At 42.1% G+C, this 24925-nt stretch overlaps 3 protein-coding genes across 7 annotated transcripts; 2 read left to right on the plus strand and 1 right to left on the minus strand.

The window, feature by feature from the left end:
* The first annotated feature begins 1013 nt into the window (after positions 1-1013).
* On the plus strand, positions 1014-7534 carry LOC121196557 (oxysterol-binding protein-related protein 2-like). 4 transcript variants are annotated; one of them, XM_041059868.1, is made up of 15 exons: positions 1014-1092; positions 1391-1536; positions 1641-1752; positions 2424-2499; positions 3050-3184; positions 3497-3594; positions 3721-3903; positions 4208-4315; positions 4407-4496; positions 4591-4717; positions 5227-5346; positions 5574-5697; positions 5848-5938; positions 6145-6200; positions 6308-7534. In XM_041059868.1, exons 2-15 carry the CDS (start codon positions 1500-1502, stop codon positions 6382-6384), a joined length of 1434 nt encoding a protein of 477 aa, XP_040915802.1. In that variant the 5' UTR covers positions 1014-1092; positions 1391-1499; the 3' UTR covers positions 6385-7534. The 4 variants fall into 4 exon arrangements, with proteins under 4 accessions (XP_040915802.1, XP_040915804.1, XP_040915801.1 ...); XM_041059870.1 differs by having other exon boundaries at positions 1022-1092; positions 1499-1536; XM_041059867.1 differs by having other exon boundaries at positions 1026-1092; positions 1314-1536.
* A 1960-nt stretch (positions 7535-9494) lies between these two features.
* LOC121196128 (proteasomal ubiquitin receptor ADRM1-like) lies at positions 9495-15868 on the plus strand. The gene is made up of 10 exons (XM_041059834.1): positions 9495-9569; positions 11312-11539; positions 11623-11739; positions 12184-12307; positions 12449-12535; positions 12658-12745; positions 13606-13847; positions 14478-14635; positions 15037-15139; positions 15499-15868. The coding sequence occupies exons 2-10, from the start codon at positions 11330-11332 to the stop codon at positions 15600-15602; spliced, it is 1233 nt and encodes a 410-aa protein (XP_040915768.1). The 5' UTR covers positions 9495-9569; positions 11312-11329; the 3' UTR covers positions 15603-15868.
* Positions 15869-15887: 19 nt separating this feature from the next.
* On the minus strand, positions 15888-24345 carry cables2a (Cdk5 and Abl enzyme substrate 2a). 2 transcript variants are annotated; one of them, XM_041059832.1, is made up of 9 exons: positions 23785-24345; positions 23168-23260; positions 21101-21178; positions 20846-20945; positions 20244-20412; positions 20045-20142; positions 18989-19095; positions 18598-18802; positions 15889-17822 (listed from the first exon to the last, which is right to left on the minus strand). In XM_041059832.1, the coding sequence occupies exons 1-9, from the start codon at positions 24336-24338 to the stop codon at positions 17682-17684; spliced, it is 1545 nt and encodes a 514-aa protein (XP_040915766.1). In that variant the 5' UTR covers positions 24339-24345; the 3' UTR covers positions 15889-17681. The 2 variants fall into 2 exon arrangements, with proteins under 2 accessions (XP_040915767.1, XP_040915766.1); XM_041059833.1 differs by lacking the exon at positions 21101-21178 and having other exon boundaries at positions 15888-17822.
* Positions 24346-24925: the final 580 nt, after the last annotated feature.

Below are 24925 nucleotides of genomic sequence, written 5' to 3' on the forward strand. Positions count from 1 at the left end.
TGCTTTTAAATTCTGATCCACAGTTAAACAACTTGCCCTTCATCCCTCTGAGTATTCAACTATTTATTTCCACCATCACCAGTTTGATGATATATTTACTTGACTACATTAAAACAGTCAAACACGTTTTGCTGTCTGCACATCAACAGATCCTGGACAACATGTTCAGTAATCACACACTTAAGTTTAGATTCTTGTTGGGTTTTAGATTTATTCAATGTATTTCAAATTTAATTTTGAAATAAAATGTCCAGATTTTGAGTTGACCGATCACTGGTGTAAAGCTGCCACCTTGTGGAGTAGCCTGCTCGAGCTGCATTAACTTGTAGCTTTCTAATTCAGCACTAAGTTATTAAATTGTGGCGAGAAGTTACAGAGAGCAGTTTGCCTCTTTCCCTCTTTATCTGCTGGGTTATTTACAGTGCTGGAAAATAACTAATTTACTCAGGTTCTGCAATTAAGTACAAATTTGAGGTATTTGTTCTTTACATTGGTATTTTCTCATCTTTTCTTTTTTTGTTTTACCCTTCAAAAACCCGTACCATTATAAATAACCATTATAAATACCCGTATTAACAATACTCGTAATATCTGTCTATATTTCTATCAATATTTTCTCTGTTTTATATACAGTCTGTGGGTGACAATGAAATTGTGCCCGTAAAAAAAAAAAAAAAAAAAAAAAATATATATATATATATATATATATAACAATTACAACTTAAGTTGTAATGTTATTTCTTTGAATGTTAGGGGGTCCTGCCCCCCCCAAAAAAACTCCTTAAACTTAAACCTGTTAAATCACATTTATCAGTCATACCCTGATTAGAGGAGTCAGGTCCTCCCAGCCTTTTTTAAAAGTCCTGTGTGGCCTCGTTTAATGTCACATTATTTAGTCCGTGTTGAAAATAGCTGCTGGACTCAACATCTGCTCTTTACCTTCTATTTCTAGACGGCCGCTGGCTGCGATCTGATTGGCTGAGGTGCCTGTCAATCACGGTGTCCTTGCCACCCACTTCCGCCCGGATTCAGAGGCAGTCCAGTGCTCGATTGTTTATGTCACTAGCGCTTTAATTTGACCTTAATTCACAGGTACATGTCGCTGAATTGTGTTTAAATGTCCGTGTTTGTGCTGGTTTTCGTTCGTCAGTGTCTGTGCCGGTAACGTTAGCTAATCTCAGCTGCTCACTCTCCAGCCGCCGTTTTAACTCAGTGCAGCAGCAGCGATGCTAACGGCCAGTTAGCCCGTCCGACAGCTAACTAACAGCTCCGTGGAGCAGAGCTACTCACGACTCTTACTGTTTTATTCACAGCATGCACTAGAAAATGTTTGGCTTTGACGACCCCAGCCAGCTGCCCTGCGCGGTGTAACGAGCTGTCCGTGTTGCAGGTAGTGTGATTGGCTGTCTGTGATGCTTGGAGAGAGGCTGGGCTGCAGGGACAGGCCGATGGTGGAAACATGGCTTCTGAGTAACGCTTAGTTACTTTCTCTGCTCAGTATGAACAGCGAAGAGGAGTTTTACGACGCCGAGACAGGTGAGACGGTCTCACACAGGTCTCATGTAGTTAAACATTCCTGCGGTCAAAATGAATGAAGCGTGTCTTCACTTACCTCCTCCTCCTGCTCTTGTCCCCATCAGGGCTGGAGTCAGATGATTCCTGTGAGGTCAGTTTTAAAGATGCCCTGGTGTTTGACAGCAAGCCGGTGACCGACGGCAGCAAAACACAGGAGAATGGAGTGTGGGAGCGCAGGTGAGGGATCATGCAGAAGTCTGGCATGCATGTATTCACAGCTGCATTTGGATAAATTCCATAATTAGTTGATTTTTGAAGTGACAAGAAGTTAAGTGCGACCACTGCAGCAAACAGACATTGAAAATCATATGTTGGTGAACTGTTGCTGCTTGTGCAACAGTCAGAGCATCATTAACTCATCGGGCCTTAACTGACTTGTTGGGACTTGTGAGACAGGTCAACAACTGTCATTAGGAGTTGTCAGCTGATGATAAATTCTCCGACTGTACAACCCTCTAAGCAACTGACCAAAAATCTGGATTTATATTAGATTTATTTTAGAATCATTAACATTTGAAGGCAATTTTGTGTGTGTGCGCGTTTGCTGCAGGGGTGACCATACTCTTGCCTACAACTGCATGTCTGTCTGTATGTATGTATGTATGTATGCATGCATGTTCATACATGTACACGAGTCTTTGAGTTCAGGTTTTGAGGTTTTCATTATGCATGCGCTCACACGTGGAGGTGGACGAGGCCAGTATACCACATTTTTAAGATGTTAGCTAGAGAGCACCTCCTCTGCCGAGCGTGTCGCCAGTCGCCAGGTGTTAATAGATACACTGTCAAAAGTTTTGTCTGATTTCACAAAGATCTTTTGAATCTGATTTGGTCCAAATGTGCACCAGGAAATCCCTGCCTGCTGAAATGATCTCCAGAAACAATTTCAGTGTGTGGAGTATACTGAAGAAATGCATCGGCATGGTGAGTCCCTCACACAAGTATGAGAATAGTAACCTGTTCAGATGTTCAGACAGCGTAATCTGATTTTCTGACATCAACTTTGCTACGAACAAGCTGTAGTCAGGTTCTGGCGTGAGGTAACATGCATCTTTTAAATAATTGAATAACTTACATGTTTCAGCTTTCAGCTTGCAGCTTCAGGATCAGCCCAGGCTCAACTCTCCGCTCTTTTTCTCTGCTCAGATGCTATAATTGGTTTTGGGAAGTGCTTTCTCTGTAGCCATCTGAAAGAACAAAAATAACTTAAATGAACATCTGAATACAGCGACTGCTAAAGTCTTTTTTTTTTGTCATTCCCAGGGAGTGAAAGGGGAGTTTATTTTTGTTGCTTAGAAGTTAAATAATATGATGCATGAGCTGTTTGAGTAAAATATTTTGTATAGCAGTGCTGTTTCACCCTTTGAATCTAGTATGAAACTCATCTCTGCTTGTTACTGCTTATTTTTCTGGTTTGTTTTTTAAAACTTAACTCATACGATTTTCTTTTTTTTGGGGTGGGGGGGTGTCACAGGAGCTGTCCAAAATAGCGATGCCAGTCGTGTTTAACGAACCGCTGAGTTTTCTCCAGAGAATCTCGGAGTACATGGAACACACTCACCTCATCCACAAAGCCTGCAGTTTACCTGACTCCATAGACCGCATGCAGGTAGAGATAACAGATGACTGTGATGTTATGTGTTTGTCTAATATCAGATTATAACATTAACATAACAGTTTGTTTCTCTTGGAAATGAATTCCCTCCGTTTAACCATTGTTCTAAACGCACCTGGACACATAAGTGTAACAGATCTTATCTAATCCTATCTAACAGATTTATCTTATTCTAATATAGTGTGGGAACTAACTGCTATTTTCTTTATCAATTCAATTACTGTAATAACGATTAATTTTCTGTCCATCGGTGCATTGACTTGTCTTCGCAGCTCTGCTCTGATTCAGTTCATGTCTCTGTCACAGGTTGTTGCTGCATTTGCTGTTTCAGCTGTAGCATCTCAATGGGAAAGGACTGGAAAGCCATTTAATCCTTTACTGGGGGAGACATATGAACTCATAAGGTATTAGAAAAGACTGCTGACAGCAGCCTGTGGTAACTGACATTGCATAGCACAGTTTTGCCTTGATGACAGAATATTTTTTTTAACTTTCACTGATGAGAATTTCCAAATGTTTTTTTTTTTAAGAGAGAATGAGGGATACAGATTGATCTCAGAGCAGGTGAGCCACCACCCGCCTGTCAGTGCCTTCCACGCTCAGTCTCTGAAGCAAGAGTTCGAGTTTCATGGCTCCATCTACCCGAAACTCAAGTTCTGGGGCAAAAGTGTAGAGGCTGAACCCAAAGGCACCATGACACTGGAGTTACTGAAGTGAGTGTTGGTGTCATTTATCGGTGTAGATGTTATTTCACACTGGACAGTCTGTTGTACTCACCCTGCCATTCTGCAGAAAATCCTGGCAGCTGAACCTGGGCTTTGCTGCAGAAAAGATGCTCTTTTATTTAATTTACAGTTGAAGACATGTAAAACGCCACGGCAACCAAACGTGGTTCCAGCTACATGTTTAAGGGACAGATGTAACAGAGGCATTGGTCTTGTCACCTGAAAGAAAGCAAATAAGTGAATTTCTTGAAATGTTGAACTATTCGTTGAAGTAGCTGTGAATTTTCTGCAGGCATAAAGAGGCGTACACGTGGACAAATCCAATGTGCTGCGTGCACAACATCATCCTGGGGAAACTCTGGATTGAGCAATACGGAACCGTGGAGATAGTCAACCACAGGTACCATGACAAACCCTGTATTGCGAGATTTAAACTGTCTAGACAAGTGCGTATTGATTTACACACCTATTTCTTCCATGTGTTTCCTCAGCACGGGAGATAAGTGTGTGTTGAACTTCAAACCATGTGGGATGTTTGGCAAAGAGCTGCACAAAGTAGAAGGTCACATCCAAGACAAAAGGTAAGAGCGTGACCACAGCACCACTGTGAATAGCCAGTGGCTCTGATTCATTTTCTCTGGGCTGAATTATGTTATGTCTCTGCTGTGGAACCAGTAAGAAGAAGCGGCGAGTGATCTACGGGAAGTGGACAGAGTGCATGTACAGCGTGGACCCCAAGGTTTATGAAGCGTACAAGAAGTCGGACAAGAAGACAGGAGGAGACTCGAGAAAGCTGAAGCAGGTGAGTGATGCTCAGATTTGACTGCAAACTGATGAACCGACTGACATCTGACCTTCCACTGAGATGAAATGCTGCTTAGAGCCTGTTCTCACGTTTGTCTCTGACATGTTTTATGTATCTGTCTTACAACGTCAAGTAATCTGTGAATTTTACTCATCGCTCTAAAATGTTTTCTTCTCAAACGGTATCTTTTCCTTTCACAATAACATGCAGTGGCATTAGTGGAAGGTAAGGTAAAAGCGTATTTGATATCTGTAGTGTGCTACTGCTGTTGTCTAGTTCAAGTTATGTTCAAAGTGCAGTGTATGATTAGATCATTGCCAGCACTAATCCATAATGTCTTGCAATGACATGCATTGTTGCTTGAGAGACGTGTTGAATTTGTGGCAACTGTTTTTCTGTGAATCACCTGTTTGCTCATGTACTTAACGTACTGTTAGCTTTAGCTTGTTGATCCATGTCTGATATATGTTATTTATCTGTCTGTGTGTGTGTGTGCATGTATGTAGGAACATAGTTGTGAATGTGAGGAGGCAGATGAGATGCCCGAAGTTCAAGAGACAGTGACTGTGATACCAGGAAGTGCCTTACTGTGGAGGATAACGCCGCGGCCTGCTCACTCAGCACAGGTCGGTATCGCACATACACCTGTGCTTCAGTCTTTGGAGGGTGTGGACGATTGTTGACATCATAAATTTTTCACCTGTTTTGAGACACAGAGAGATAAATGATGAGAGAATTGAGAATTTAGTGTTTTTTTTTTTTTTACCAAATTATGTCACAAAAGTAGAAAAATTATATGAATTCAAAGTTGTTTCTTCCCACCGTAACCTCTGCGGTGTTTCCTCTCCTGTAGATGTATAACTTCACCAGCTTTGCCATGACACTAAACGAGCTGGAGCCCGGCATGGAGAGACTAATGGCGCCGACAGACTGCCGGCTGAGGCCCGACATCAGAGCCATGGAGAATGGAGACATAGGTAACACCACCCTCACATGAACGTGAGGGTTTTGACTTTTCTAACTGCTGAGAGAAGCTAGAATGGTTCCTGTCACACACTTGACTGCTCTGCAAGGAGCCTCACATGATCCTATAATGGGTTCTTCATTTATATTTTTGCGTTTTATAGACGCAGCAAGTACAGAGAAAGAACGGCTAGAGGAGAAACAAAGGGCTGCACGCCGGGAGCGCTCCAAGGATGAGGAGGAGTGGTCAACCAGGTGTGTGTTGGTTACACATCAGAAATAATTAGAAAAAAATCTAAAAATAAGATTATTAAAAATAAAATAAATAGAAAAACTCACACTTTGCCGTTTAAATGGAGAAAATGCTTCACACATCATGTTCCCAGGACTGTACATTGCTGCTGTTATGCAACATTTCCTTTAACCCCGTCATTAAAAACAGGTCTTGCTTGTCTCTTCAGGTGGTTCCAGCTGGGAACAAACCCCTATACAGGAGCCGAGGATTGGCTGTACACAGGTGGATACTTTGACAGGAATTACACTGACTGTCCCAACATTTATTGACACAGGAGGTGCTCTGTGTGAATAGTTCCTCTCTGATAGGATTTACTTTGTTTCTCTCAGCATCTACGATTGGTGTCTTTGTGACGTTCAGACGCTCGCTGGTACTGTGTCTTTTGTTTGAATCAATGAAAAGCTGATATCAAAATGTTATCAGATAGTTTATGGATTATCTGCAACTGACTGTGAACGTTGTCCACAGGAAAAAAAATGTAATATTAAGGAGAATTTTAGAGTTTACTTACTGTAAATGTCGACATCAAACATCTTCATCTTTAATATTCCCTGATCGTGATTCTGACAGTAATAGTCCACATGTATGCTACTCACTTATTGAGGGTTTTAAACCAGTCACCTGTGTGATCTCTGCGGTGCTGCTGCAGGACACAAAGCTCTGACTTCTAAAGGATATTTCAGGTTTAGTTCAGGTATTCAGCCACAATCTTACCTGTAGACATACCACACACTTCTGTCAAGTTGCATTCAGATATCAGGGGTTATTTAAATACATCTGCTACTTTTATATATAACCTATTTGAATATTAGATGTCTATTTTAGTTAGCACTAAACATCACTAAAACATCACAAGTGTGATAACTTTCTGTGAATAGAAATATACAGTAGAAATGAAAGCTGCTTATAACCATGTTTACTGCCACAGTAAACAGATGTTATTGGTACATGATATTGTTGTCCGCTGTAACATAGATAATGTGTATAATAACTGGTGCATGCATGGTCACCAAGATGATTATTTACACACGTTAAAGCCATAAAACCTTTTTCTGCACTGAGTATAATACTGTAATTGCATTAACATAAAACTTTAAATCAAAGGGATACAGAGCGTATTGGTTTAGAGCAGGGGTTTTCAGAGTCCGACGCGGTGGGCTCCACTCCCAGACAATTTTAAATTGTCCATCTTTTTGTCTGGATGATCACAGGGGATCAACACACAGTCAATACCTGTAAACGAATGGATAGATGAAGGTATCAGAGTTCCAAGAATATAAGCACCATGCTGATAAGACTTTCTGAGCCTCAGTACTGTCAAAAAATATGAATGATGCAACATGAAAAAAGTTTTGTGACTCTTATTATTCTGTGTCTTACGATACTTTGATTTGGGGGCATAATCATGCTTTAAGTATGTAATTTGGAAGTATAATGTTCCCAAGGATACAGTTAGTTACCTGTGAGCTACAACATGAGCACTGTTTATTTTTTTTTGTAGCCTGTATATGTTTACATTTGGCAAATTGGCACCATTAAATCTATGCCGAATTAGATATTTAGAGTTCCTTTTTGCAATTTACCAGTGGAAGTACAGCTACTTACTTACTGGATTGCTTTGATACTGAAGAAAACTTAAAAATGTGACAATTCTCAGGCAAGTTCTGGGTTTATAAGGAGGGTCTTTGCTCTAAGCAGATTTTTGGATGTTTATTCACAATGGAATAAACGAGATATGAAGTCACACTGGATCTAAAACAAAAATGTCTATGTATTCAGGTTTGACTGTGTTGTGACTCCTACCCCCTCACACTTTGGGGAGCTGCGCCTCACACTTTGAAAACCTCTTGTTTAAAGAGAAAGCTGTGTCATATTGACTCCTAACTATAGCCATTGTCTGCAGACACGGACAAGCAGCTGACTGTTTCCAGAGGTCCCGAGTCATTTTTCAGTAAATCTAAGCTGGACACAGTTGGAACAAATAAGACAGGACACTGTAGGCATCATCAACCTATGCAAACTGATCCATCCAGTCGGCCCTCCTGAAATGTGAAAAATAAAACACTTAATTCCTGTTAAGCTAGTAGCCAACGTGTGTTTCAGACACTACAGAGGCAGCAGTTAATGAATGTGTGCTGATGAAATGACGCTTACATACACACTGTACAGCAGTGTGTCTCTTAGACAGCGTAGAGATGTTCCTTTTCGTTTCCGAGCACTAACCTTGCATTAAACTGCACATTTGACTGCTCACAGTCCTATGCACATATTGTATTCTGAAATGTCCAACATCATGTCTTCCCTCAGCTGCTCCCAACTTTACTCTGAATTCAAAGCACTTTGTGACGCCTGCAGACGCTCAGCGGTGCAGGTTCAGTCTCATGGTTTGTCTGAGCTCATACTCTTTGCCCTTGTCTTTATGTCTAGCATCCATTTGAAAATGTTTACATTGTATGTTTGTTGATCTGTTTTTCTCCTCCTCATACTGTTATCCACACATAACCATATGCATACAAGGCATATTTAAGAAATAAATTATGGACTATTCAAATTACCAGCCATGTCTGAACTGTTGTCTGAATAATCAGATTTTGCATTCAGTATTAATTAATATCAGTTTCACACTTTAACAGCATCTTATAACACCAGTCTTTTAATTATTTATTTTTATACCAGTGTTTCCCAACTAAGTCTCAACAAGATGATTTATAGGATATGAAAGAAAACAAGATATGTTTCTGACTATTTTCAGGCCTCTAAAACAATTCAAAAGAAACTGAGAAGAACAAACTGCTCTCCACTCACTGACATGATGCAGCATGTTACAAGGTGCCACACAGTTGGACAGGCTGGGTCATAACATATAAAATTATAATTGAAAAATCAACAAAAAAAAAACCAAATAGCTCCTACAGGGGAAGTCCCTGTGTTTGAGTCTAGTTGTGAGACCATTGTATCATTTTGATTAAAGGACACACACAACCCTGACAAAGACGCGAAACGACCACCAGCACACAAAAAGACCCTAAAGGCACACAGCAGCTAGAAAGAGATGCAAAACTACTGCAAATACAGACACACAAAACCACAAAAGAGGCAAAGAACAGTCAAAAGAGATACAAAACGACCACAACGAGGAACAAAACTACCACCAAGACTCAAAACTGTTTCAAAGACACACAAAACCTTTTCAGAGATGCACAAAACTACCACCGAGACACAAAACTTCAAAGAGGAAAAAATACATAAATAAAAGCGACGCAAACTGCCTACAGAGACCCACAACTACCACAGACACACAAAACAAGTGCAATAAGAGGCTAAACTAAATTTAATCGCATTATTTCCAAATCTCTTTGCTTTGACATGTTTCTGAACGATTTTTTATATAAAAAGCACTGAACATGCAGGTTTTAATAATAAACAGGCAGTGTTGTGTCATCTCTACCGAACATGCGCAAAGATTTAAAGCCCACATTATTGACACGCGTTTCGACCAATCACAGTGAAGTGCCGGCGCCAGTCAGCCAATCACGATCATCTTCAGGTTGTCTGACCGTCCTGCGGCTGAAAGCTAATTCAGAGAGATATGTAAGTACAAACACCTTATGTTTTTTTAAATGTCTTGAGTTCGTAACATGTGAACCGGCTGCATGTTAAGTCCGTGTGTACGAAACGTAAATTTTTGGCTCAGTCGTGACCACAGTGAGCTGAAAACAGGCTGCTGGCTGCAGGATGCAGAGTCATCTGTGGTGCGCCTGTGTCTGTGGTCTGCTCCAGTAGCCGTTTTATTATGGGAGCACTGGGATGAGCCCTGTTCCAGTTACATTTTCCATATTACAGTCGGCTTCTGGATCAGATATTTTTCTGGGACATATTTCAGATCCCTTTAAGGACTTATTAAAATAGTAGCCATACATTAGATGTCTAGAGTTGCCGTTTGTGATTTACATAAATCAGTCTACTGGACGAATAAGTTCATAAATAGATAAATAGAGTGGACTGACAGAGAAGCAAAAATAGCCTAAAATCTGGGACCAGAGCTGCTCTTATTTTTCCTTCATGGTCCTGAAAACAAGCTGTTTCATTCATACTGCTCTCCTTCTCTCTTAAGCATTAGTTTAAAAATCATGGGCAGCAGGACCATTATGTTTCTGGCTGTTAGGTCAGTGTTCAAGTATTCTGGGATCCACCACATGTAGTTAGGTGTGTCACAAGGATGTCCTCATGGATTGATTACTGAATGGGCTTATCTGGTACAGGCCCAGTGGCCCAGAGGGTCAGGAGGCTCCTGGACTAGAGAATCTGTAAGTGACCGTTAATATTTCTCGTTATTAAGTCAATCAAATGGCTAAAAATATGCCAAACGAAAACAGGGATGCAAGGCAACCGGAGAGAGACACAAAAAAAAATGCAAAGTTATTACAAAGAAACACAAAACCACAGCAAATGAACTTTGCTAGGTGGTTTTAGTGTGTATGAGACTTTTGGTTCAATGACCTCTCACTTCTTTCAGTGCGGGTGTCTTTCTCCTGTGTAGGAGGGGCGGGGGCCATAGTGCATCCCTGGGTGTCCTGTCGCGATGTTTCCAACCTGGAAATATATTAAGGCAGAAAACTTTGTGAATCACTGGCCTGTGTAGTGTTTCCTCTTTATACTTATTGTAGACGTCTCAATAAAGATGCTTAAGCAAGGATATAGAGACGATTGTTTCCTAAAATGGCTTCATATGTTAATGTTAATAGGTGACAATGTCATTTTAAAAACATCAAAAGAAAAATGAATTAAAACTCTTGGATACACTGAAGCCTATCACAGTAAATCTGGCCTGGCTGTAAATGAGGGTTAAATACAGTTCATGGTAATTCTTGGCTCTGATGAAAGTTGGCTCTTGTGTTTGAAGCTGCCTTCTGTTTTGCTATGGATATGGATACGAGGCTCGACTCAAAGTGTTGATAAAATCTGTTGAGTGCGTCGCCGTGGCCGGGGGGGAAATGTTGGAGTGAGGACATCCAACAACCTGATCTGTTGATTAGAAACGGGGCTTCCATCAGTACGGCTTTTAGTGAGAGGAAAAACTGGCCGAAATTTGAGCATAAATCAACATCTTAATCCACTGAGCATAGACACAGACACGGAGTCTTAGTGATGTTGTGTAATTGTTTGTACGTGACTATGTTTATAACTTTATTTGAGCTTGTATGTTAAATATTCTTTGACCCTAATGTTTTTATTTGATCTTGTAAAGTTTAGTAGTATTATGGGTTTGAATTTTTCATATTTAGGTCAGTAACATAACAGAGAGGGATTCTCCCACTCCTCTTACCTTGCAGTACTGTTTCCTCTTCATCATGGCCTCTGGAGCTTTGTTCCCCAGCATGGTGTCTGGGTCCCGCGGCTCCTCCAGCAAGTACCTGGTGGAGTTTCGGGCCGGTAAGATGACCATGAAGGGCAGCACGGTGACCCCTGACAAGCGCAAAGGTCAGGTCTACATCCAGCAGACCGACGACTCCCTCATCCACTTCTGCTGGAAGGATCGGACCACCGGGAACGTGGATGATGTAGGTGACTCTGTCTGCATGTAACACTGGTCGATCTTTGTTTGACTTTTACAACATAAACCACTTTCATCTTCTTACTTTAGGACCTGATCATCTTCCCTGATGACTGCGAGTTCAAACGGGTGAACCAGTGCACCACTGGACGAGTTTACGTGTTGAAGTTCAAAGCTGGTTCCAAGAGGCTTTTCTTCTGGATGCAGGTATGCAGCTGGACAGTCCGCTCCACACACTTTGGTGTTCAGGAAGCTTTTGCTTTCTCTTGATGAAAGACGCAGTTATAAAGGCGCATTTATAAGCGATAAACCTTTACTATTCAAGCACATTTGTGAATGTGATGTTTTTTCTAATGTAATAAAATAGAAATTTGGAGGATTTATGATGTTGGAGTCCTTGTGAGAAAAGAATATGATGACAGTAAGAAGAGTGTAGAATGACACCAGCCTTACCTTGTAAACATCTGACCAACTCCTGTTGCATCTTTCTAACTGAGCTTGAAATGAACATGGGAGGGATCACTGCAGACAGAAGAAAAGACCACTTATTATGTGCACTGTAATATATCAATGCTCAATGTATGTGTTTATTCTCAGAGTCACTAATAAAGAGTCAGCACCTCAGTCAGTTTTCTGTTTTTCTGATCTCAGGAGCCAAAGACTGAGAAGGACGAGGAGTATTGCCGCAAAGTGAACGAGTACCTGAACAACCCGCCCATGCCCGGTGCTCTTGGTAGTGGCAGCAGTGGAGGACACGATCTCTCTGCTCTGGGAGGTAACACATGCTCATATTTCCCTAATCGTACTTTAACCAAGTCATGAGCAAGAACCAGAAATAAGGCGAAGAAAAACATCAGAAAACAGAATCTCACTCTCATGCTGTGTGCCACATGTTGTCTTCTGTTCTCATGTAAAGGGGAGGGCGGTCTGCAGAGCCTTCTGGGAAACATGAGCCACAACCAGCTCATGCAGCTCATTGGACCGACTGGACTGGGCGGGATCGGTAGGGACCTTCTGAAATGAGTCCTCAAGCTGCAGAGCTGACAGTGTGAAAACATGATCTGATTTGTTTGCTCTTACGTGAAAAATATCGTTAGATCCTGTTTCTTGTTCTCTGATTATCAGGTGGTCTCGGGGCGCTGGCCGGCCCAGGCCTGGCCAACCTCCTGGGCAGCAGCAGCAGCGTTCCCGCAGCCAGCAGCTCCTCAACAAGGTATCTTATGTATATTCCAGTTAAATTTCAAATAGAAACCCTTCAAATATTCCCTTCAGCACTTTCTGTTCAAACACAGCGGCTGATTATGTACTGGTTATGCACCCCATATTTCTGAGACCATTTGCTTTTTTGGCTTATTTTTCTCATCACTGCTGGTAAAGAGTCAAACATGGAGGACGGAGATGTTGCCAAGAAATATTTTGAGGGGCAGCTATGACAGACAGAAGGTGGGCGAGCATAAGCAGCATCAGCTGTCTGAAACACGAACAGTAAACGTTAAGTTTTAGTGTCAGTCTTGAGCTTCAAGGTTCAGTATCAACCTTGAAAGCAGCAGATGGACAAAACAAATACTGAGCTCAGACTCCACTTCCTGGAGATTTTCTGCAGCTTTCAGCTGAGAGTTTTCTCTCAGAGCTGCAAAATGTTCAGAAAGTCGACCTGGTGCTAAAGATTTATCAGTTAAAACGGGTGAATGTTTTGTGAAACAGCAAATACCAGTTTCTTCACACGCATTTACACCCAGTGCTGCACTCTACCGATTATTTACATTAGTGATTGATAATTAAATCCAATATGATTAATTAAAGCCCAAGGTGATTGCTTTTAAAGGTTTATTGCTTGTTAGATTGCTTGTTAATTGGCAGAATCCGTTCTCTGGTTTGTGTCTTATCACTGTTGTTCTCTGCAAACTCATCTACTGAACATAACAACTTCACGCTTCCTTCTCTGGGGTTGTTGAAATGAATTCCTGCAAATGACTGAAGCAGAAGTAGAGATGGTTCATCACAGCATAATAATAAAAAATCACAGGCTGATGATTTATATCACCACCTCATGTTCTCTCTCTCAACTCTCAGTCCGTCCACAGCCGTCACCCCCACCTCTACCTCTGCCACCAGTCGGCTCAGCTCCTCCCAGGTGCCCACCACTCCCATCACCCCCTCTGCCACCTCAGCAACCTCCCCCACCGCTACCACCCCCTCCACCCCTGCTGTGTCCTCTCTGGCGGCCGGGGCAGCCAACCCCACGCAGCCCATCCAGCTGAGAGACCTGCAGAGCATCCTGGCCACCATGAACGTTCCCGCCAGCGGCCAAGGAGGTGAGACGCTGACCACGGAAAATGTAGCTTCAGGCAGAGTGAAAACAATCCTCCTCAGAGCTAAGACAAAAAAACTTCAATAACCACCTAAGGGATGATGCATAATTAGGCCTAATTTGTGCAATTTCAACTAATTATGCAGAAAGTAATTTTAACATCATAAATTCATAAGTTTGCTGCAGGAGCAGGAACCCCCTGCAAACACTGCAGTCTGTCGCTGTTTTAATTTTACTGAGCCGCACAACATGACGCACAACTCTGCATCCTTCCTGCTTCATTGATGTTATTTATCACCGTCACCCTCACAAAATTAGTTGAGGTGTTGCAATCACAGTTGGATCACATGGCGACTTGCATGTGAAAGGGGACGAACTATCACCTGACTCTGCAGCTCCCTTCAGCTCTGTGGATCTTTATAGCAGCTTGAGCAAAATGATTAGTAATATCAGTTTGTTTGTCATAAAAACTTAAAAGGTTTAAAGCCGATTACATTGATGTTCATGAAAATCTAAGCTGCCGAGCCTGAAATAGACATAGAAAGTATTAGATTTCATATTTGTAGGTAAGACAGTGTGGAGAATATGCTTTTATCCAGACTAACCACTTTCTGGCGGTGTTTGTTACCTGTAGTGGACCTCGCCAGTGTCCTGACGCCTGAGGTCATGGCTCCCATCCTGGCCAACCCTGAGGTGCAGCAGAGGTTGATGCCCTATCTGCCCTCCGGAGAGTCCCTGCCTCAGAGCACGGAGGAGCTGCACAACACGCTCAGCTCGCCTCAGTTCCAGCAGGTGAAGTGTTCGCCCTCTTCTGTGGCTTCCAGGCAGTTTGTAACTCAATATCAATATTTGGAAACAGGGGAAAAGCTGGCGATTTCCTATAATACTGTTATATTTACTATTACTCAAAAATGAGATTCAAGGTCAAACAGTTATTTAGCAGTTCTAGAAAAATAGCTTTGTATTTACTGCTTAAGTGTGTACATCTGCTAAACACACAAAACACTCTCGGCTCTTTTTTCCAGAGTTTGACATTAAACATTTCACTGTCCTGGAGCTTTAACGTGTGAAGTATGAGATACTGTACTCTCCTTTGAGCAGAATTCCGGTCATTCAGAGGCCACCTTTTGTTGGTATTTAGCATCTTGTTGCGTTATTTGTCCTCACCCTCGGTATTCATTGTCTCTCTGCAGGCTATGAGCATGTTCAGCAGCGCTCTGGCGTCCGGGCAGTTAGGGCCTCTAATGAACCAGTTTGGCCTGCCTGCAGAGGCGGTCGATGCTGCTAACAAAGGAGGTCAGTGTTTTACCCACATCAAGCAGAGACACTGTGGATGTGTCACTGTTAGAAAATTCATTCTTTTTTTATTTTTTACATATACTTACACAGGAGACTGGAATGCACTGAGAAAAGTGAAATGTTAACAGTGACAGTACTTTTTTTTAGTAGATTTAGTTTAAATGTACAATTTTGTATTTTATTGGAGTATTTCCAGATTAAGCCATTTATCTCTTACAAAACATTTGATTATATAAAATTCAAATGTTATATCATCTGATATGTATCAGCCTTATCCTTTAATGATTAATAATTCATTGGGAGAATATATGACATGGAAGGCCAGCCTTAATATCTAGACGTTTTTGTCTATGCAGATGTGGAGGCTTTTGCCAAAGCCATGGAGACAGAGACAAAGCCGGAACAGGACGGAGACTCCAAAGACAAGAAAGACGACGATGAAGACATGAGTTTGGACTAAGACCTCTTGACATTATTATTTAATATATTTATTTAGCTGCTTCTCCTTTTTTTTGTTACTGTTACACATTAAGGATAAGGATTGTGGTTAACATAGTAGAAACTGTGACTAAGACTTCCTCTGAGCTGATAGTGCTGTGTTCATCCTGCAACAGTGTGGTGATTTAATATATACTGATTTAACTGAATGAACATGTTTTCTTCCTGCATGTCAGCTAGTCGCCCATCCTGTCCTGACACAAGGGAACAGTAAAGTGATGAGAAACACGCTCATCTGTTGTGTTTTATTTTCTAGTCAGGTCTACAGTAGAATTTATTTAGTACCTTTAACAGCCCTGAAGAGAAGAAAGCTGCTGCAAAAACACGATAAATTATTGACTGACTTGGTAAAAACAAACTCAAACTCCAGTGTCTTTTCAGTGTCTGAAAATATATTTCAAAAACATTCATTTTACAGTATGAAAACAATGAATATTCACCAGTTTGACACCGACCATACAGATACATCTTCTGCAGTTGCACAGATCTATTTGTTTGTTTGTGACACATTTTTTTACCACGGCAGACGCACAGAAAACCGAACGACCATCATGTGACTTTAAAGACCAGTCCAGAAAGTGTTTGGGATTATCTTTTTACCAGACAAGAACAACCTCTACATTTAAGGATCTCCACAGCAGCAAGACGAAGAAACTTCAACACTAAACATCACTTATGATAAGATGATTAACCATTTCACTGGCGCTGTGGTTTCAGGCACTTTTTCCCCATATTTGTGCACACGACGGCACAAAAGATCTGAAGACTTACTTTGCAACACCAACTACAGTCAGGCCAATACTGTTTGGTATTTGCACAAGTGACTCGTACATCCATTCATATACGGCTGGATTTCCTGTTCTGTCAAAGCACTAAACATCAGTAACCTTCCACCGGCTTACAATGGAGCACAGGTGATGACAGCGATGATAAGCTACAGTAAAAACTTTTAAAACTTCTCTTTGGGTTAGATTTTATGAGCTATTCAAAAGGTATGAGAAAGCAAAATTCCTGAGAACTGAAAAATATGACAGCTAGCCAGACTACTGAGGAATTAAATCCAGTGCATTTAACAAAAAAAAAAAAAAAAAACATATCCCTGGGTAATGACATGAAACATAAAAAATACACCTTTACTATAAACGATATGCCTCCATTATCCTGTTTCCTGGCATGGGACACCACACACACACACTGTATATTAGCACAGTTTTTCAACCAACAGCAAAGTCTGAACGCAGAGCTGCCACATTATTATTTTCTTTCAATCCAAGATCAAGATTATTGCGGGACACAGAACAAAAATGAAAATTAAAGGCCACTTCCTTCTCTAAAAACAGACTAAAACTGTGTTTTAACTGTGCCCACAATCTACAGTTTCATGTTTCAGTCTAATGGCTAAAAAAATGTTTCTGCGTCACAGTGGGTTTAAAAGGCATTTACAAAATCAACATTGTGATTCTCTGTCATTTGTCATAAATACTATACAGCCTGTATAGTAACGAGAAAGGTGCAGGTGAAGAGTTTTCCACAAACACAAAAATCACAGCGTACAATTCATCTGAATGGGAGGAGAAGAAAACCAGGACGTACCAGAAAATATGGGTCACGAGAAACCAAAAATAAAAGCACAATTAACGTGCTCATTGAACATCTCTAACATAGAGCTCAGGACCGGATCAACGTCAGAACGTCACACGTACAAACGCTTAAAAAGACATTCAGATAGACACACACACACACACGCCATCAAGTCTAAAACGTTTGCCCACAAGTGTAAACTAGTTATTCTTCACATACAGTGAGTGACTCGAGCCACGACTGACAGGAAATAAATAGTACCATAAGTATTTGTTTCAAACACGACAGCTTATAAACTGGTCAATCCATCACGTACACACACACACACACGCTCACGCACACACACACTCTCGCACACAAGCTCACTCTCAGTCAGTGCTGATTCAAACTACTGTGCCACGCACACTTGCTGGTGTTATTAAAGGGAACCAGCGGAGTGTCGGACATCGCCACATCCAGTCTAACCCTGCTGCACCAGTCTGCGGTAATGCGGCATGACCTTGCTCTCGGGAAGGTAAAGTCCCATCTCCAAGGCAACCAGCACAGGAAACTCCAGAGGAATCAACTCCCGTCTGTTTATGCGGAAACGCTCCTCCAGCTTCTGCTCGTCCACAGGGAGAAAAACAAATGACGGGTTTAAGGGAATGATATGATATGATGCGCTTAGAGTCTGAAGATGTTAAAAACATGCGGATACACAGTGAAATATTAAAAGTGTTGAAGTGGGTTATGTTTCCTGGTGTTTCCCGCTGAGTCCGTTCCAATAGAAATGTTTATTTTATCAACAGTAGGATTTAAAAAGACTTTAAATTCATTTAACTCTTATAATAGAGGAGTCCACTGCAGCTGCATGGACATGAAGCATAGCATTGGTCCAAGCAGAGTCACGCTTGTATTAGCTGATCGGTATTAGATTTCCTAAGAACTAGTAAACGTAGGGTGGCTTTTATTGTGAAGTAGTAACAGAAAATTCAGAGTTTCTGTCGCTGAGAGTGGCTGCAGGTGGCAGGATGAAAATATAAATGGTTAAATTTTCAGGTCACTCTGCAGCAGCTGAGTTCGAGGAGCTGCCGTTCTCAGTGTGGAGTATTATAAAAACGTCTTCCTTCAACATTAACCACCTTAAATAATTCACCTTACATCCACACACTATTCACTCACATAACATTGCGAAGAATCTGTTTCCAGTCCCAAATAATGTGGGGCGTTCAAAGGATCGATGTTTGGTAAATAACACTGAGCTAAATCCTACATGTGTTACAGGTTATTCCGCTCTGTCTACACTTCTCTGACAGGTTTACAAGTCAGCACGTCAGCCTTGTTTTAGGTTTCTCTTCTAACAGTGAGATCTGTGGGTGTGCGGAAACTTTACTCACATCAATGAGCTGTTTGACTTCTGGCTTCCGCAGATCACTGCTGATCTTTGCAGCCAGCAGCACGCACGCCGCCGCCACCAGCTTCCTGTTCTGCTTGTTTAGGCGACCCTGCAACACCAGCTTCTCAAAGTAAACAAAGGCCATTGCTATGGTGACCGGCTGTAAACCGCACTCCTCGCTCACGGCCCGCATTTCCCTCTTCAGGCTAGTGGAAAGGAGGGTGAGGGGGCAGTTAGTGGTCAGTTTTCTAAGAAAGATTAAACCAATGTGTGACTTGTTTGAACCAAATTAAAAACCACAGGGAAATATGAGGAGACACAACAGGGCTCAACCTTCAAAAGGCTCACAGAGGAAAGTCTGAAAACCAAAGCAGAATTTAATATATCTGTACCTCCTTATCTTGCTCAGTGTCAGCTTAATGTGAGGAAACTTCTCCTTGAAAGTCTCGTTCATGTCCTTCTTCAGGTCAGATGGTTTCACATACTCAATAACAGTCGTCTGCGGAGATGGCACGTAAGCACACAAGCGCCTCATGTCAGCATGAATTATAGCACAATAAAGCTTTACAGTTTTGCTTGTAAATGGTCTACATAAAGCTTGTTTCACAGACACACTCATACTAGGGGTTGCAGTCTTGTGACGTGTTCAACTGAGCAGCGATAAAATCATGTGAATGGGAAATAATGGGTGTATTTTACTCTCTAGTAGAGCAGCAGGTTGGTTCAGAAACAGGGAACTGCTTCATTTTACAGGTTCACATCAGAACAATTTACAGGTCAGATTAAATGACCTTGTTCCTGATTTCTGAAACAAAGAACAGTCCATGTGACACAATTATACATACAATCAAGTTAACCTAGTGAAATGTGGTAACACAGATTTTTGTATCCACCCCCTGACTCATACTCTTCTATAACCCTTTCCTCAGAGTTGCTTGGTGTGTTCTTTTGTCGTCACGGTGTAATTATAGCCAGGAATACTGAGTGACCAGTGACTGGACACATTCTTGGACTTTGGACACATTCACTGTACTCAGGTGATCTCCATTTCACTAATTGTGAGACAAAAAGCACCAATTGGCCAGACCTCTGATGAATTAGGTCAGTCACTTTAAAAGGGTGAATATTTCTGATCTCTGATTTCTGGAGCTGTATTCGAAGCAGATTTTTGCTAAAATCCTCACTTGTCCATTATGAGACAATGAGCTTCCTGTAACTGTTATAAATACAGAGACACATTGCTACATGCAATTGTCTAAACCAATTCTATGCAAACAGCTGTTGCAGTCATATGAGGATCCTAAAATGGTTTTCTCAGATAGAATCAGGAGACTTAAGCAGACAAGACCGAAACCCGTACAGAGCGGAAATTAGTTTAGTGGAGAAAGCTGAATGTAACCTGGTTACCTGGGTGCATGTACCCACAGTGAATGAAAATAAATTCTCACCACATATGATGCAAATATAAGAACCCTCTTATGTCTGCCACAGGGCCACTGAGGGTCACTGAGCAGGTTAGGGTCATACTCTGTGACCTCTTCTACGTCTGGAACAAAAAAAACATAAACCGTGTGTGAAACAACATATGGCGTCAGGTAAAGAGTGAAGGAGCTGGTGTGTTTCTGCAAGATTTAATTTGAGACATACATGGGTCCTGTGCCACGCTGTTGTTCAGGCGAGCTAGGGTGACGTTCCTCTGCCCGTTGCCACGGAAACGTGACTGAGGGGTCTGAGCAGTGCAGCTCTCCGGCACGCCGCCGCTCTTCTGCCTCACCAAGGCATTGGTCGGATAAAGGAACTGAGCGTATGACACCGTCTGAGGAGGCGAAAAGAGACGGTCAAGGACCTTAGAATCAAACAGATTCATCCGAGTGTCTCTGGTTCTCATTACAGCTCTACACACTCGCCAAGCACTTTATTAGGAACCCCTGGGCTGTCAGCCAAGAACTGAAAATCTGAGGCTGAACCTGGATTTCTGCTGAGGCTGCAGATGGTAGGGTCAGAATTTGGACTCAACAGCATGAATCCATGCAACCAACCTGCCTTGTAGGTCAGGTCCATGTAGGCTGTCTGCGGCAGCATGATTCCAGCAGGATAACGCAACATGCCACACTGCCATGTTTCATGAACATGACAATGAATTCAGTTTATCTCGGTGGCCTCCCCAGTCACCATCAGGTCCAAATTCAATCCTGCCCGATATTAGTATGGTGTTCCTAATAAAGTGCTCAGTGAGGGTATATGTTTACCTTGCCATAGGAGCCCAGTTCCACACCTTCCAAGGAGGGAAGCAGGTCTGCAGCCACCACAGAGGACAGCCTTTGTCTCTGAGCCTCCAGCTTAGGATCACTGTTCAGAAAGAGCCACATTTTTGTCATTTTCCCCCACATGCTTCACACACACACTGACCTTTTCTGAGAATGATATGGATCACACAGGAGGGTGATGAGAACATAAAAGTGAGGGGTGGGTGCTCTCTGCTTGGGATGGTGCTTTCTTTGTACCTGAGGTGAGCACTCTCTCCATAGGGCAGCACTGAGAAAGCAGCGTATAGCGATCGCTTGGCACAAATCAGCATGATCCTGCAGGGCACAGCAAGTACAGGCAGACAAAACAGATGGTGTGTCAGTCTACAAGCAACAACGACAGTCACTGCAACTCAACAGCTACTGTACACGGGACATTCATCAGTACCGGAGCTGCAGTGACAGTATTTCTATTTTGACCACTACCGAAGCTAAACGGCTAACAACAACAACCTAAAGCTAGAAGCAGGAGGAGGAGACCTGGATGAGCCCCAGCCAGTGCATCTCATGCATTACCATCACATTCGAGTCACAAGCACAAGTAGAGCTGAACAATTAGTCAATCGACAGAAAATTAACTGGCAGCTAGTTAAAGCTTTTGAAATGATTCCAAGTGTGAATATTTTCTGGTTTTCTTAGTCTTTTATGATACTTGAATGAACATCTTTAAGTTCTGGACTTTATAATAAGGTCAACACTTATTTCCATTATCTGTTAATCTGCTGTTTATTTTCTTGATTAAGAGGATGGATTGTTTGGTCTTCAAATCAGAAAATATTTATATCTAGATTATAAAAGATTATAAATGTCTGATGCATAATAATTTTTCTAAAGTTGTGTCTGAATCTCCTAATCCAAGCAGCTGGAAATAACATCCCTGACCTTCTTTGAAAATATCTAGCTATATACCTATTGGAAGGAAATCTGTACCAATGTACATGTTATCATGTACATGTCAAACCGCAGATTATTTTCTTGACTCACTGATTTGTTGTTTGTTGAGTAAAATGAAATAGCTTTCTTAAAATTTGACCAATACTCTGAGAACCAAAGATAGTCACTTCACTACGATGGAAGCCTGAAAAAGTGGCAAATATTCACACTGGAAACACTGGAACCATCAAACATTTGGCGATTATCAGAGGCACAAACTGGAGGCTAGGGGCTGGACTACATAAAACCAGAGAATGGCAACTACCACACGCAGCGCACTTTCACTAGAACTGACAGAAATGTGGACAAACTGATTGATCACAGTCTACTTAACGGTACCACAACCAGTGAACACAACAGCACTTTTTGGGACAAAGGAAACTGCACAAACACCGGGGGTTTCAGCTCCGCACAAAACACCAATCAATAACCTACAGTCAGCAGTCCCTGCTGTGGACACTCAGCAGTAAACACCCAGGTCAGACCTTGAGGGAGACATATCAGATCTCTTACAGGGGACAATATCGCAACACAGAATCTACTGGTGTTAATTAGCTTAGTTACGTAACCTTGATAGCTTCGCTTCAAACATGCAATGTGTGACTGGCTGCCTCAAATGGCAACAGAGAGCCACACCTGCGGGGCAGTTTAGGCTTTCTACACCATTGTTTTGCACACTCCAGCAGAAAACACGTGACGCATTAACATGTTGGTGGGTATACGTATGACGCTGTCTTGAAATGGCGGTGAAATGTGAGGGAGAAATGACAGATGGAGAGTCAAAACAACCGTGGTGTGGCCAGTGGAAGAAATAAAAATCTATATGAAATGTTTTTGTCAGTGACTTGGACACAGTAATCATTTTCCAGAAAACAAAATCCCAACAAATATATTACCACACTCCTCTGTTTTCGAACACTGGTCAACCAGCTTAACAAATAGCCAGCAGTGTGATATTTCAGTCCACTCTTGCACTGGGGTTACCTCACTGTTGGTGCAATAGGATGATACGTTACCACACTGCACCTCTTTTGGGTTTTGCTAAGCTTCCAAGGGTGATTAAATTCACTGTAGCAATCACCACTCAGCAGCTGTACCGCTGTTATTCGTCTGCAGGCCAAACTAAGTCTCTGCCAGAGTTAAGCTGCTTATTACAATACTAGCGGGAGGAGTGTAACACCGCTTGTGAAGGCCTATTTCAGAGTCCAGAATGAAACAGCATTTGCTTTTTGAATTTCTCTGACAGAAATATTGGTGCAGTAAGTCAGAGTTACTCGTGTGTTCCTCTGTGGTAAATGTATTTGTATATGTAAATACATGTTAGAGACTCACCTGCATCCCCTGGTATCATACTGCCTCATACTCTTGATGAAGTGGACTTTCTTTGGCACCTTGGGTCCAGGAGAACCAGAGACATTTCTCAACCTGAGCAGAGTAAGACACAGAGGCCACTTCATGAATGCAAAGGACCTTCACATGATATGGATCACTCTGTAATCTGGACTTTCAATAATGTAAATCTCTTTACATCACAGGTGTGGAGTCAAGGCCGAAGTGGAGGGTCAAATCCAACCCTCCGTACACAAGAGGGACAACATTTGTTATGTTTCGTGCAAATAACACCTCACATCATAAATCTGACAACTGATACAAAAAAAGAGCTGTCTTATTTTAAATCAGGAAAGCGACTGTTATATCCAAGACAATAATAAAACAGGACACAAAGGAGCAGTGTTCACCAGAAACAGCTCTGCTGTAATTCTACAGTTAAATGTTAAAACATGTACTATAATATGATCGTATACTTAAAATGTATAAACAGATATTACTACAAGAGAATGAAAATGAAAATGAATTCCTCTGATGATAACTAGCGGTTTCGTTTTATGCGAAAGTCAGTAGCCTGTTTAAAAGGCCCGTGGTGATGCACCGACCACTAAAATGCTCACCTCTGCCGTGAATCCTGAGAATTACCGGCCGGGACCGGGCTCAGTGCGGCGGGCGTTGACCTGACACGGGAGCAGGGCTGGTGGCCGGTGGGCACAGGAGACAGAGGGGTGTCCGGGGTTAGCGTCTCGGCCGCACTGCCACCTTCCAAAAATACCTCGTTTGTTCCCACAGCGGTTACTCCGGCAGGTCCCGGAGACATTACCAAAGAAGGTTGGGTAGGACTAACCACCCCTGGAAAACTGGAGGACGAGCCACTACCACCCGCGGCGGGTTCTGTCACCTGCGCGACCGGTCCTTGGCCATCCGCCGGCGGGGGCACGACCGTTGCGCCGCCGTCTATGTCCCTGAGTCGGAGCTCCTCGGCGGCTTTTTGGTCGGTATTTCCATCGCTAAACTGACACTGGGGCCGCCCATCGAGTGAGATATTGTTAAGGAACAACAGAGCCGCCTGCCTCCTTTTGGAGTCCTTCGCCCTCCTCCGGTGCTCTCGCTGTGTCTTCGCTGGTTTACTGTTACTGGCGGTGGACTGCAGACCGCATACAGCGGTCGCCATTCTAGTTTGAAATGTGGCTGTTGAAAGCGAAGGCAATGCCTGACCGGTACCAGGGTCTTGGCCCCGCCCCCTTTGTGTGCTGATTGGCTGTGATTGTAATAATGCAAATTTTGGTACGCTTGTCATGTAAATACTCTTAGACGATTGGATAAATGACCTATTATGCAAAAATATGTTTAGTGCTCGTATTTGATTGGGCAGATGGAAATAGTGGGCGGTGCGCTGAAAACAAAGGAAATTTCAAATCGCTAACTTCGAGATACCGGCAGTGGCTTTTCAATGACTGATTAATGTATTGTTATAACTTATGACTTGATTAAGCCACTTGGCATAGTTTTTTTTCTCATTACTCTGAACCTAATTATACAAATGTGTGATTATTTTTTTCTTTCCAAATTCAAATCAACGTCTAAAAGCTGATGAATGATATCAAACTCTAATTAATTGAAGGCTTTATTAATAAATAACCATTACTAGGAAAATCACTGTTACAAAGCTATACAACTGACTACAGATAAGGTCACCCTAAAACAAACAAATCCCTGAATAACACTGCTTATAATAATAAGTCATTTACATCAGTTATT

The sequence above is a fragment of the Toxotes jaculatrix genome, chromosome 2 (assembly GCF_017976425.1).
Source record: "Toxotes jaculatrix isolate fToxJac2 chromosome 2, fToxJac2.pri, whole genome shotgun sequence".
Taxonomy (NCBI): domain Eukaryota; kingdom Metazoa; phylum Chordata; class Actinopteri; family Toxotidae; genus Toxotes; species Toxotes jaculatrix.